The sequence below is a fragment of the Lutjanus erythropterus genome, chromosome 23 (assembly GCF_056507025.1).
Source record: "Lutjanus erythropterus isolate fLutEry1 chromosome 23, fLutEry1.hap2, whole genome shotgun sequence".
NCBI classification, from domain to species: Eukaryota; Metazoa; Chordata; class Actinopteri; order Lutjaniformes; family Lutjanidae; genus Lutjanus; species Lutjanus erythropterus.
In genome coordinates this window covers 26,356,487-26,371,297 of record NC_139339.1, presented here as the reverse complement: position 1 = coordinate 26,371,297, position 14,811 = coordinate 26,356,487, and the positions used below count along the sequence as shown (strand labels likewise).

The following is a 14,811-nucleotide window of genomic DNA, read 5'->3' as shown; positions in this document are numbered from 1 at the left end:
AGCCACATTAGGTGGCCCTGCTACATCCGATTTGCTTGATGACTCGTGGTTTTTGTTCTTGTTTTTTGTATCTGCAAGTAATAAAGACCTGATGAAAATAGAATGTGATGAGGTCTGATGATGTTGTGTAGATATATAAGAGCACACGATCACAGGTGACTGAGCTATAAGAGGCTGTACACTGTAAAAAATGCAGTCTGTTTGAGCGTATACTGCAGTAGGAGATGTGTAAACATTCAGCAGGAAATTGGTTTCATTGGTTCACCTCACCAGAGCAGGAGGATTTATTTTTGTGGGTGAGATTTATCAAATTAATAACTTGGTTGTGCAGTCAGGTGATAAATGAGCATTTGAGTATTTTCCTTGAATATTTATTTATCTGGCAACTTTTTACTTTTACTCCCTAAATATGAACAAAAATATCTGCTTTGTACTTGAATTACTGATTATTTTTATTTTGTGTCATTGTGCATTACCTTCCCATCAGCAAGACTGAAATCAACAAGACGAACAACGTGAAAGATGTCACAAGACCCCAACATAAATTACATAGAAGACAAAAATGACCTAACAAAAGAAAAACAACGTAATGACACAACGAGACAGTGTAGATGTAATGACTAAAAAGACGAAAAATATGTAAAAATGTAACAGGACAAAAAAATGTTACAGTGACAAAGATGATGTAAAGGCTGAAACAAGATGAAACTGTAAAAGAAAAACAAGCAGCAAGGCAAAAACATAAAAAACAAGGAAAAATATGTAACAGGACAAGATGAAAAACACAAGACACAACAGATGTAATGACTAAAAAAGACATAAAACAAAGATGACGTAAAAGCTGAAACAAGACGAAAACTGTAAGAGATGTTAAGGCAAAAACATAAAACACAAAGACGGACATAACGAGACAAAAAGACATAAAGGCAAAAAAGATGTAACAACATGAAAAAATGTAAAAAGACAAAAAAAGATAACAGGACAAAGACTGTAAAAGACATTAAGGCAAAAAAGACAGAAAAATATAACAAGATAAAGACAATGTAAAAGGTGCACCAAAACAAAAAACATGACTAAGATAAAAACATCAAAGACAATGCAAAAAAAGACATAACAAGGCTAGATGGAAAAAAATATCCCAAAAAAAAAAGTAAAAGACATAATAGGACAAAAAAGGTGTAACGATGAAAGAGAGACTGGACCATGGAGAAAAGGTGAGGTCCAGTTAGCTTTGCACAGAAACAGTCAGTAAAAATGTTTTTCAGAGGACGAGTTTTTAGGTTTATATTTTGAGGACATATGAGAGCCTGAACTTTTTCACTTCTACTTGAGTAAAGAAGATGTGTGCTTTTGTCACCTCTGCTAATGAGGAAGAGGAAGAACCACAGTAAGGGAGAACGTGCTGAAAAAATTGAACTTTCTGAAACTGAAACTGGTATTTGGCAGGACTTGTAACTGTGGTTTAGCACTGATGTCGGAGACAGTCGCACACTGAGCACAAGTTAACCAGTGACAGACTCCTGTGAAGAGGTCACGTGTGAATGAAACTGCATGAACTAAAATTTTAAAAAAAAGTTACAATCGCCCCAGGTCTCCAGGAGGTGGCCAATCAGATTTCAGGGGTCGGCAGGGCCACCCTCCCAGCCTGTAGACACGCCCCTGTGAAGAGCAGCTCAGTGAACAGACAGAGGTGAACGACTGGGGGTTGAATTTTTTACAGTGTGGACTGTTCGCTCATGCGTGATGTGACTCCAGCTCCACTCGGGACCGTTCGCACACAGACGCCAGCAGAGTGTTTTGTGTGTCAGTGATCAGCTCTGTGTGTGTGAGTGTGTTTGTGTGTGTGTGTGTGTGTGCGTGTCTGCCAGCCGGATCGATACTCCAGCAATTAGTCAGCTCCAATTAGTTCCATTAACCTCTCGGTCAGACTGTTCATCTGCTGATTCTCCTCCGACAACAACCCCCGCTGCTGCCGGGATGTGTGTGTGAGTAGTTCTCCCGCCAGGCTCACCCACAGCACAGCAGCACCCAGAGGTGTCTCTGTCCGCCTCCAAACATGGACACGATAGGGGTGTCCTTCCTGGACCCGCTGGATGACTATGAGTTAATCCACAGGATTGGGTGCGGCACCTACGGAGATGTGTTCAAGGTGAGTGAGAACATCTGCACACACACACACACACACACACACACACACACACACTGCAGGGTGTCTCACTTCCTGCCACCAAGGTGAAACAGTGTGTTTGGAGAAGTGTCTGTGCATCACGACCTGAGACATGACATCTACACTGAGACCTGTCTTACTGCCTCTGAAAGGGTTAAACAGCGTTTTGTCCTGCAGGTCACACAATCAGTCACACATCAGGCAACAGAGGAAGAAACAACTACTTCAAAGTGTAACATTCATCTGAGGGATCTCTAGAAAATACTTTAGAGGAGGTGGATGTAAAGTGTGTAAGTGTGTGTGAGTGTGTGTCACATTGAAGCAATGTAATCCTTTCAACCATGACAGAAAGCAGCTCAGTGTCTGTTATAAACAGGCAGGTACTTTACAAAACACAGGAGCAGCCTGTTGCATGAGCTGTGTCCATGCAGGCTTGGGGAGTAATGGATTACATGTAATCCGGATACAAAAAAAGGTAACTGTATTCTATCACAGCTCCACATAAAAGAAGATGTAACTGGATTACAGATATACTTAGTAAAAATGTGGATTATTAGTGGGATTATAATTTTAAAATGAATCACAATATTCTACCACACACTGTGCACACACAACTGCCAATTCATTACCATGGCCTCTAATGAAAAAATGCTTCATTGGGTAGAAACTTAAGTATTTTTTGTCTTTAAATCAATCAGTCAATCAACCAATATTGTGACTCATCTATTAAATTAATCTGCATCTATTTTGATAATCGATTAATAATTTTGAGCCATTTTTTAATAAAAAAAAAAGTGGTTTCTTTACTTCTCTGAATATTTTTGTGTTGTGGACAAAACAAGACATTTGAGGACGTCATCTTGGACTCTGATCAATATTTTTTTTATTTACCATTTTCTGACATTTGATGGACCAAACAACAAATTAATAATTGAGAAACAAATCAACGGATTATTGGATGATGAAAATAATTGTTAGTTGCAGCACGAAAAACACTATATTAGACTAAACACTTTCACTTTCACTTTTTTTTACTTTAATATTGTGATGCTTGGATTATGTTACCGATTACATTTTTTAATAGGTAATCAGTAACTGTACCAGAATACATTTTTCAGGTGACCATCCTAACCCTGACTGTGTCACAGCTCCATGTTGTTTTCAGTAACATCTCCTATCACAGTGTTGTTTTATAATACAACATTGACATATATTGAAATACATCCTTTTTTCTGGAAAATCAGCACACAGTGCAGCAATTTAGAGGAATCAATCAACGTTTCTTATTTTTTTTTTGTGTGTGTGTATTTGTATTATTGTTTTTATACAGGCAGTATTGTTAATAGATATTAAGATATCCAAAGGCCCAGGATGAAAACACACAGCCAGTCCTTACAGTGTCCCAGCAATGTTACACTGTAAAAAAATCAAAAAGTTGAGAAAACTAAAAATTTCAAGGGAATGTACTTAAATAGATTTTTGAGTTTTGAGCCCAACTCAAATCTTAAGTTTCACCAACTACTGATCTTTTGTTGAGATAATTTACTTTTCTTCTTTAGATAAACATAAAGCTTTGCATTTCAGAAAATCAGAACATTATATTTTTAAAAATATATATATATATATATATTTTTTTTTTTACAGTGTATGAGCCTTCATCATTGACTCTAGCTGACAATTTTCATAAGATACTATTTCTAACATAGATTCTGTGTTAAAGTGTGGAGGGGATGTATTTTTCCAACATCTGAGGATCAGCCTCCACATGTATCACTGCAGAGTCACAGCAGTTGTGGTTTTTCTCTCATCAGTCATAGTCTTGGTGATTTAGCTACTGTAGTACCTAACCACTTCCCCATGTCTTCTAGTGTTTTTTCCTAAAATGGTCCTAAAATAGTTGAAATTCCCAGAATCCATGTAGAAATGTTCCTGTTTCTTCCAGAAATTTCCAACATAAACTACTGACCAGCAAACCCCTCCTGTGGAGCTCAGACAGAGTAAAATAAAACCTATGTGTGTAGCTATTTAATACATGCTGGGTTCATACAAGTGCTGGAAATCCTTAGAAATACTTAAATTTTAATGTTGTGTTTCCAAAGTTTGAAAGTTTTGGATAACGACTCAATAATTCACTTTTTAGAGACAGATATTAAATAATAAAGCAGCAGATAAAGCAGATTCTGATTTTAAGAAAGTAACCAGTTAGGAGAGGTTTTTTTTTGCTAATTGCAGAACTAAAAACACCTGACTAGAGCTGCACTAATTATCAGATTAATCAGCTAATTAGGTTCTAGACCGTTGATTGGAGAGGTGTAGATTTCAGGGGGTCGGGGGTCAGGTCTTCCTCTAAGATTTAGCACACATGCTTTTGTTCCCAACACTAATAAAAATAGCAGAGTTAAGTCTTGTCTTGGAAAGTTATGGATAAATTCCACCAGGCGTGGCTGCGCTTTACAGCTTCGTCAGCCAGCCGGAGCCGATCACAGCCGTTCAATACAATGTTTGTGATTCCACCAGCAGCGCCTCGGCACATCCCTGAAGCGGCTCTCCACTCCTTCTCGCTACTCGCTTCAAATACGCGCAGAGTATATTTTTGACGGATGCTGCATCAGTTAGCACAGAGCAGATCGAACGGGCAGGAAGTCAGACACAGAAAAGGCAGGGAGAATCCACTTAATTTTCAAAATAAAAGACCCACAATCATAAAGACAGACAGAAAAGAAACTATTTAACCATGTAGCCTGCTTATCCATGGTAGAAGCACAAAGAGCAAGGAAAGAGGACCCAATGAGGCGCACAAAACACTTTTTGGTTTGTAGCCATGCGGAGGATGGATCAGAACCGTGGCGTAGATGTGCCGTGCTTGGTGGAATCAACTGGTTATATGCCATTGATATTTTGAATCATCATCTGGTGCCTGAATTTTATGTTTTCCTTTACCTAAATAAAGACATTACGACTTTAAATTGGTGCATAAAAAGCACAAATTAGTTCATAACACGTTTGATGCTAAAATGTTCTCGTGCTTAATATGCCCCCCCCCACCCTCACCGCAATGAAACAAAACCTGTGCCCTTGGTTGGTCGGACAGAACCGAGACTCTACGATTCATCAATTAATTAGCAGATTAATTCATAACGAAAACTAGAAGAGTGTACCCAGATCAGATCCCCACTGGGCAACATGTGGCGAAGCACCTACTGCAATGTGGTTACAGTTACCTCCTGGCTTATGCCCGGTGGAGATAACAAGGATTAGCTGCAGCTCTGTATCTGACAAATTAAGGTACAACAACATAAGGTAGTACAACATCTACAGTGAAATGAGTTTTCTGCATTTATTTGTCAGCCTTCTGTCAGGGCACTGACAGGATAAATGAACCTAACAAACATATTTTTATATAAATATTAACCTGTCAGTCATCCCAGACTTCACCATACTATTTATATCAGGTCACAGTCTACATTTTCAGCCCAGTATAAGACTGGTACATGTCGTCTGTGTTCTCTCGATGACTCGAGCGTCGGGATGCAAACATCCTGTGCAGCTAACCCGCCCCGGTGCCGCGTGCATCCTGCAGAAAGCACAAGAATTTGTATTGTTTCTTTTTTTACCCTTTGAGCCACAAACATAGAGGCTCCTTGTCTGTTCAGAGCGTCGTTCTGCTGCTGCTGCAGAGCTGGATTCTTTACTCATCACACCTGTTTTACAGCTTTTTCTCTCTCTTTTCACATCATCTTTTCACTGACAGAGGAAGTGATGTGTTTCAGTGGTTTGTTCAGGTGTGTCAGCCTGTGCATATCATGTTCTGAGCTGAACATTCGATGAAGTAAAAACCAACATGGCGTGTTAGTGAACACGGCTTCAGAGCTCCCTGTCAGAGATTCTGCATGTGTGTAGAACTCTGCTGGAGTGAAGATGAAGGTCACGGTATATGATTTACATAATATCATTCAGTTTCTCATTAAACCAGTCAGTTTCCTGTATAGAAGCATCTGACTGTCTTACATACTCCACTCAGGCCTTTCCTTATTTGTCATCTGTCTGTAAAGCTGTCAGTGAAATGTAAATTTGAAACTGAATATTTTTGAGTTGTGGACAAAACAAGACATTTGAGGACGTCATCTTGAGCTTTGATCAATATTTTTCTCCATTTTGCAACATTATATGAACCAAATAACTAATTGATTAATTGAGAAGATCGTCAATCATCAAAATAATCATTCGTTGCAGCCCCAAAAACACTACGTTAGACAGTTTACAGTTTCACCATATTTTATATTGAGGTAATCCAAAAGTAACAGAAAGTAATCAAGTTTAACAACTTTAATGTTGTGAGAAAGGTCCATGTGCTCCACATGTTTTGGCCTATTTTTTAAAGTCTTTCCTTTAACGATTATTTTCATTATCAATGAATCTGTTGACCATTTGTTCCAATAATCAATTAATTGTTTCGTCCATGAAATATCAGAAAATGGTGAAAAATGTTGATCAAAGTCCACGATGACGTCCTCAAATGTCTCATTTTGTCCACAACTCAAAGATATTCAGTTTACTGTCAGAGAGGAGTAAAGAAACCAGAAAATATTCATATTTAAGAAGCTGAAATCAGAGAATTTAGACTTTTTATTCTTAAAAAGTGACTGGAAATAATTACTTGCTCAAGTGTTTTATGTTCTTTGTTAGGTTTATGATTTTATCCAGCTGTTCTTTCATGTGTTGTCCGTAATTTACTGATTGATTGACTGATTGATTGATTGATTGATTGATTGATTGATTGATTGATTTAAAAAAAATTGAAATTTCCACCCAGTGAAGCATTTTTTCACTAGAGGCATGCATGCATGTTAGGATATTGTTCTTTATTATAAAACTGTAATCCTAATAGTAATCCACATTTTTACAAAATATATCTGTAATCTGATTACATCTTTTATTTTATTCATGACTGTAATAGAAAACGGTTAGCATTTCTGTACATCCAGATGATGTACTCCTGTTATATGTAATCTATTACTCTCCAAGCCCATGTGATTATGGATAGCCGTGCAGTTGTTAGGATTACAATACTTTCTTTGTCTTCACCTCTGCTATCATGCTCATAAGCTCAGTTGCCTCCTTGACCAACTCTGGCTCACTTGAGTCAGTGTCAGTTGGGGCTGAAGGCTACAAAAAAACTGAAACAAATCTGCTGGTGTGTTGTTAGAAAGTGTTAGACTTCTGCTGAAGGCTACAGACGTATTAGCACCCGCTAGCCCAGGGGTCTGCAACCTGAGGCTCCAGAGCCACATGTGGCTCTTCAAATCCTCTCCAGTGGCTCCCTGTGACTTTGGCAAAAAATGACATGGAGATGAAAACCGTTTCATTGTTGTAGGTCTATGAAAAAGTTGAGACAGCTCAAAATTTCAAGCCAACATACTACATACATAGTACATCAGTTCTAAGGCCAAGTCAAATTCTTCAGTTTTGAAAACTACTAGCTTTTGTTGAGATAATTTACTATTTTCATTTAGATAAATTTAGATATTTGAATTTTAGAAACAAACAACAAAACATCGTATTTAAACAAAATATACTGTAAACCATTTAATTTTAAGGCAACAAAATAGTAACAAATCAGATTCACAGTTAACTTTTTCGAGTTTCTCTAACTTTAACTTTTATAATAAATTTATCTAGAGAAGAATGGTAAATTATCTCAACTAGACCTCAGCAGAAAGTATGCAACTAAAATATGCATCAAAGACTGTGTCTATGGTTCGGTGTCTTTTCCTCTAAACTGTGATGGTGGTTCGTCTTCTTGAGTCTCCATAAGCTATGGCTGCCAAAAAAAAGTCTTCAGGGAAAAGAGAGCATTTAATAGTTGTGTCTCCTGACAGATTTTCTCCCCCTTTTTTGGCCAAAAATGGCTCTTTTGATTTGAAAGGTTGCAGACCCCTGCGCTAGCCTAACACACCTGAATCTCTGACTGAGGTGTCAGTGGTTGAGTTGCATTCTGAGTTATCAAGGATAGATGCTAATATTTTTAAGCAGCAGCCCCAGAGGTCACCAGTTATCCTGAACATAGAATTTGTGAATGATTCGTGAACAACATGTATGATGTATTTTAGGGCTGCACAGTTAAACGCAATATTTGAAATTGCAATATGGCCAAGTACAATATACCAAATCACAGAACTGCAATTTTCTGAAAATTGTGTCGGGCAGCATTATAGTGAGACACTGAAGTGCTGCATGAAAACATGCAGAAAACATGTTTGTTTGGTACAGACCCCAACAAATATCACATATAAAGGAAAAATTATCGTTTCCACTAATAGTATCACATATCATAATTGCAATTTCAGTCAAAATAATCACAACATGACTTTTTTATCATATCATGTAGGCCTAATGTACTCAGATCATGTATGTGACTTCCATCACGTCACCTCTGTCTCCCCAGTCGTGGCAGATGGTAGCCAACCACAGAGAATATTTTTTCCTGTTACTGTAGTGCCTGCTCATGGTGGGGACTGTTGGGTCTCTGTAAATAATAATAATCCTAGGAGGGACTACTGGCAGCTACAGGTGTGTTTTTAGGTTTGACAGCAGCGTAAGGCGTCCATGGAAGCGACTCGTCTCGAACAAACAGTGGCGGCTCCTGAAGAGGCCAGCGTAGCTACTGTGATAGCATCAGTTATATCAGAACTGGAGAGTATTTCTTCTTTGAAAGAAGAGTAAAGAAAAACACTGAAGGCTTTTCTTCCTGGAAAAGAAGCTTTCGCTCTTCTACCAACCAGTTTCAACAAGAGTTTGGTCTGATTAGATGTAATGGACAGATGGTTCATCCAATCACCTGCCAAGAATTTTTTGAAAGTGCTCGCCCTTTTCCAAACAGTTTCTAAGGACAACTTCCAAGATGGTTCTGTGGAACAAACCAGTTAGTCTAGACCTGCTCTATATGAAACTGTTATGATATGGCTTGATATAAATAAAGTTGAATTCAATTGAAATTACACATTCATCCATCTATCATTCATATAAACCTGTTGATTGACGCAGCTTTAACTGTACATTGAGCAGGAGTACAGATCGCTGTGTAAGAACACTCCACAGTAGCACTGTTTGACTGACAGGTGATTCAGAGCCCCTGAGCAACATTGAGCTGACTGTGACATTTGTATTCTGAACCATCTTTGCGTGACTGTAACATTTGGACATTTTGCAGCAGACACTGTGTGTGTGCTGTGAATGGGAACAGACAATAGCACATTCTCACTCCCACTGCTGCTGTCGTTGGGTGTGGTGGCGCTGGGGTGAAACCTCTGGACATGTGACCGTGTGGGCTTTCAATGGACTCTCATTACACTGCTGTTGTTCAGAGGACACTTAGCTAGCAGCTTGAGTGTGTGTGTGTGTGTGTGTGTGTGTGTGTGTGAGAGAGAGAGAGAGAGAGAGAGAGAACGTCTTATTAATCTTGATCCATGTCCCCCTGTGGCTCTGACCAGCCTCAGCCAGATTGTCTTCAAGAGGTCTCTGACTTCAGTGTGGTGACGTCGCCACAATTCAAATGGGTGTTGCATTTCCCTCACACTTATTCTACAGTCTGTAATTGTTTGTCACGGAGCACTGTGAGCTGCAATTTTAGCCTGAAAACACATTGGACTCACCAGACATTGAGCCTTAGACAGGCATGAACATAGTGCATTCAGCCATGGGTCTGACTCTATATGTAATGTTGAGATTTGAGATTGTTCAGGAAGAAAGCAGATGTCACCCTCACTGTGATTTATGTCTTCCTGTTTCACTGTTGAATGTTCAGAGAAGAAACTTTTGTTCTGTGAATCTGGTGAACTGACACAGAAATATGATGAGGAGCCGGTCATCATGTGTTAATCAGAGTTTCCAGGTATCAGTACTTTACTTGGGTATTTATTTTTCTGACAACTTTTTATCACTTTTATTCTCTACAAACCTGCAAACAACATAAAAAGTGTAACAAGATGAATGTGATGTACAAGATGTTAAAAAAACAAAAATGATGTGAAAGGTATAACGGCAAAATGAGGAAACAACAAAAATAATGTAAAAATATATGAAAAGATGAAAAGATGAAAAGGCGTGCCTAGAGGGAAATCTTGCAATAATATGTAACAAGACCAAAATGATGAAAACAACGTAACAAAACGTAAATGACATAACAAGACGAAAACAAAGCAACAGGACAAAAACAACGTAACAATAGGCAAAAGAAGTAACAAAATTAAAATGACATAACAAGATGAAAAAGCTGTAACAAGACAAAAACAGTGTAACAAGACAAAAATTATGTAACAAGCCAAAAATATGTAACAAGATGAAAACGCCGTAACAAGACAAAAACTATGTAACAATACGCAACAGAAGTAAGATTAAAATGACAGAACAAGATGAAAACAATGTAACAAGACAAAAACTATGTAACAATACGCAACAGAAGTAAGATTAAAATGACAGAACAAGATGAAAATATTGTAACAAGTCAAAAACGCTGTAACAAGACAAACACATGTAACAAGACAAAAAAATGTAGCAAGATGAAAATGCCGTAACAAGACAAAAACGATGTAACAAGATAAAAATTACGTAACAAGTAGGCCTGTGCGGTATACTGGTTCATACCGAAAACGTTAGCTGCCAGCCTGACACACAGTGTGGCTAACATTAGCAGTGCTAGCAGCAGCAGCAGCAGCAGCAGCAGTTTATGTCTGTGTCTGTGCTTAATGTGGTCACATGTTTCTCCAGTCGAGTGAATATATATCAGCTTATTCTGTCACAGTCTACAGTCATCTGTCCGACTTCGCTGATGTAAACATCCGGTGTTGCCACGGTGATTGGTTCATATGCGCTGGGCGAGAGGGGCTGCAGTCTGACAGTGCTGCAGCCTCGACTAATGGCGTGCGGCTACATAAAATCTGAGGCAACAGATAACTGGCTTCATGCATGAATTAAATATTGATAAATATTTAAAATATTTTATTTTTAAAAATGTTAAACTACTAGTATTTCTGGTGCCAACTAGTGTGGGTGGGGACGTTTAATCGTATAGTCGTCCCTACCATGTCATGGTAACCATACTTTGAAGGGGTCATGCTTTAACCTGTGTCTGGACATGAAAAAAAACACGATACAGTCCTTATGACAGTAAAATGGGCTGTTTAAAGACAATCAACTCCAGTAATTCTGTTCTCATTAGAAGAAAATGTGGGTAAGAACACTGTTGCATGAAAAAAAAATACTGTCAAATACCGTGAAACCGATATGATTTGAAAAAAAAAAACATGATAAGAAAATTTTGTCATACCGCCCAGCCCTAGTAACAAGACAAAAATGATGTAACAAGACAAAAAACATTTAACAAGATGAAAACGCCGTAACAAGACAAAGACGAAGTAACAAGAGGAGAACAATGTAACAAGACGAAAATGGCATAACAAGACCAAAGTGACGCTACAAGATGTAATCCAACACAACAGACAAAACCAGTAAAAACGTCCTTCACTTTAACTTGAGTAAAGAAGTTGAATCAGTACTTCTACTTTTACCAGTCTAACTTTTGTCACCTCTGTCTAGCACCAATGATCCTTTCAAAAGTTCATTTCCTCAACAAACATCCTGCAACACCACTGCAGTCCACAAGCATGAACACACAGTGTGCAGTCTAACAAGCTATTTTGACAGACAGTGCTTTATAATCTGAACGTTGTAATTAACCTCCAGGTCTCCCCTGCTTCAGTCAATTTCTGCACAAATGAGATGAAGCACAGTGAGTGATGTCAGCTGCTCTTTATACTCAGCCTCCATGTCTCACAGCTACAATAGAACAGGCTGCAGTCTGTCCTCAGAGTCCCTTCAACCTGAGGTGGCAAAAGTAATCAAGCAGAAGTACAGATACTTATGTAAAAAAAAAAAAAAGACTGGTGAAAGTAGAAGTAAAGTGTGAGAAATTCAGTTAATGTGACTGAACATGTCATGACTAAAAGTTTAATCCGTTACCTCATCTGTGTGCATGATTTCTGCTTGAGTCATACTGGATGGATTTTCATAGGCAATGGTTGTTGTTTAACAATGATGACAACAACTCCCATGATCCCATGCTACATCAAACTACGTCTTTTGTTGTTCTTTTGACCGAGAGACCCCCTGCAGCAGAAATGACATACTTTGCATTTAGGATTATGGCACATGGAAAGAAAATATAGATTATTTGAAAGTCTTTGATCATATATAATCTTTAAATCAATATTCATGCATATTCTCTGAAATGACTTTACGTTACTATGACTTTACTGACTAATGACTTTACTAACTAGTCTTAACACATTCTTTGATTAAACAATATGAAATTGAAAAAGAAGCCAACAAAAATGAGATTGATTTTCTGATGCAGAAGCACTGCAGTTGAACTGTTATGAGCCTTTCTGTCTCTGTTTATGTCTTGCTCTCTCCCACACACACACACACACACACACACACACACAATTTGTAGAGAGCAATTTGCGCCATGTGGTTGCATTATATTTTCCGTGTGGTTTGGAAAGAAAGAGCAGGATTTCTCTGTCATCCTGTTAGTGTAGTGTGCTCCATTGTAACATTTCAGTGGGTTTCATTATATTGTTTTACTGTAGTGCTGTTAGCCTCTAAGGTGGGACTCAGAACTGTGTATAAAGGTAAATAAACATCTGAAAAAATGCATATTAAAATTATCAGTGTAATTATCAACAACAGTTCTTTCATTTTAACAAAACTGATCATTTTTTGTTGTAATATGTCATATCTTATACATGTTGAAGGTTGATTATCAACCCAAATAAAAGCCTTGCCAGAGTCAGAAACTCCCATAAAGACAAACTCCTGAATGCAAGTAGGAGGACATGTCTGGCGAGTGTCTGTAGTTGTGCAAAGCTAAAAACACAGGCTGTGTTTAAAGTTGTGTCTGTTTTGTCTGCATCAGTTTAACCCATGGTTGGATCAGCTTCACCGCCGCCAACGTGCTGCAGCATGAGGCACCAGTATCGCTGTTATCTCCTGTAGTTTAATGTGGCGTATTGTGCGGTGATTTAGAACGGTGGTTAAAACTGTTGACCAGAGCTGTGTCTGAGGCTGATAAACAGTTTTATCAGAGCTGATGAGGCAGCATGTCTGATTGAAGAGGTGCTGTTTCTGATCTCATGGTTGTCAACAAATTAGGACTGGATATCATACTGGTACAGAACTTTGTCACAGCAAATGCTACAGCCAAATTGTACAGAGATGGTTCAGAGCAATGGCGGATATTTCATGTCACGGTTGATGGGGATACAATATCACTAATATAGCTACAATTATTAATACAGCTACAAAAAAATAAAATAAGAAATCATTTATTCTTTCTAGTCACTGATCATGAAAACCAATTGATACAAAGAAATTGAGTCAGCTGACTTGGTGTCATGTCATGTCTGACCAAAAGGAGCAATCCAAAACATGCTATCAAACTCTCAGGAAAATTACAGGTCTTTTCAGGTTTTGCGGAGCTTATCCTTGAGCTTATTGTTTAGGTTTTACAGCCTTTATTTGAACTGGTCTGATTCTAGCTCAGAGCTGTCAGCGGTTAGCATCAAGTAATAGTAATACTGGACTTCTGTTCATCAGATGGACACAAACACAGCTTGCTTTTGCAACTATTGCTGCTTTAGAAAGTTGTTTGAGAGATCTAAATCAGGCCTAAATCTCAGTTGTGCTCATCTATGACCAGATGTGGGACCAAGTCATTATTTTGTAAGTCACAAGTCATTGCATCTAAGATCCAAGTCAAGAAAGGCAGGTCTGAAGTCCTCTTCAACAAGTCATAATGTAACAGTGAGCTTCCAGCCTCATTGATTTACAAAGTTACTTAGCTGTTACTCTAACATTAGCTAAGCATTAGCTCGCTAACTATGTTAACATTAGTTACCGTTGTTTGTGCAGCTTCAAATGTCGAACGAAGTAGGAAGTTGTGTCTCCGTCTGCAATTTTCATTTTGTTGACAGCTGCGTAATTATAGATGCAAACAAATGTTTTGAACACAAACAAAATGATCTTTGGTCTAATTTTTCACAGCTGGAGCTCTGTAACGTTCCATTAGTTCTTCCTGGTATTTTCAAGTCAAAAGGATCCAAGTGAAGTCTTTTGTAATTGGTGTCCAAATCGAAAGTCTTTATTGATCTCGTCAAGTTGAGTCTAAAGTCATCAAATTTTGAGACCGAGTCATGTGACATGACTGCATATGTTGCATTTGCTGCCACTGTTGCCACAAGTGGGGATCACTGGATAACGGTAAATGCTAAGACGTACTGTGATAGTAGCAAAGGTCACTCAGTAATGTCAGTCAAACAGTATCTGTCTAAACTTCACTAACATTAGCTAATGTTAGCCAACATAAGATGCTGGTCATACCAGACCAAGAAAGACTGTAGCAGCAAAACCTCAGAATGTAAGTGGATTTAGAAAGGATGTGTTTCAATCACAAGTTCAATTTTTCATTTTATAAGATGAATAAATGTTTTTCTGCTTTCAAAAGTCACATATGCTTACTTTAATAAGCGCAAAATAACTAGCATAAGACTATATTTCACCTCCGGAAGCAGTTTTCAGTTGTTTTC

General features: G+C 38.2%; 1 protein-coding gene across 1 annotated transcript in view; it reads left to right on the top strand.

Annotated features, from left to right (window-relative positions):
- The first annotated feature begins 1,971 nt into the window (after nt 1-1,971).
- map4k2 (mitogen-activated protein kinase kinase kinase kinase 2) overlaps nt 1,972-14,811 on the top strand; it is a 54,359-nt gene continuing 41,519 nt past the window's right edge. Inside the window, exon 1 of the mRNA XM_084711720.1 lies at nt 1,972-2,149. Coding sequence (XP_084567846.1) covers nt 2,057-2,149 — 93 coding nt within the window. The 5' untranslated portion in view covers nt 1,972-2,056. The remainder of the gene's footprint in view (nt 2,150-14,811) is intronic.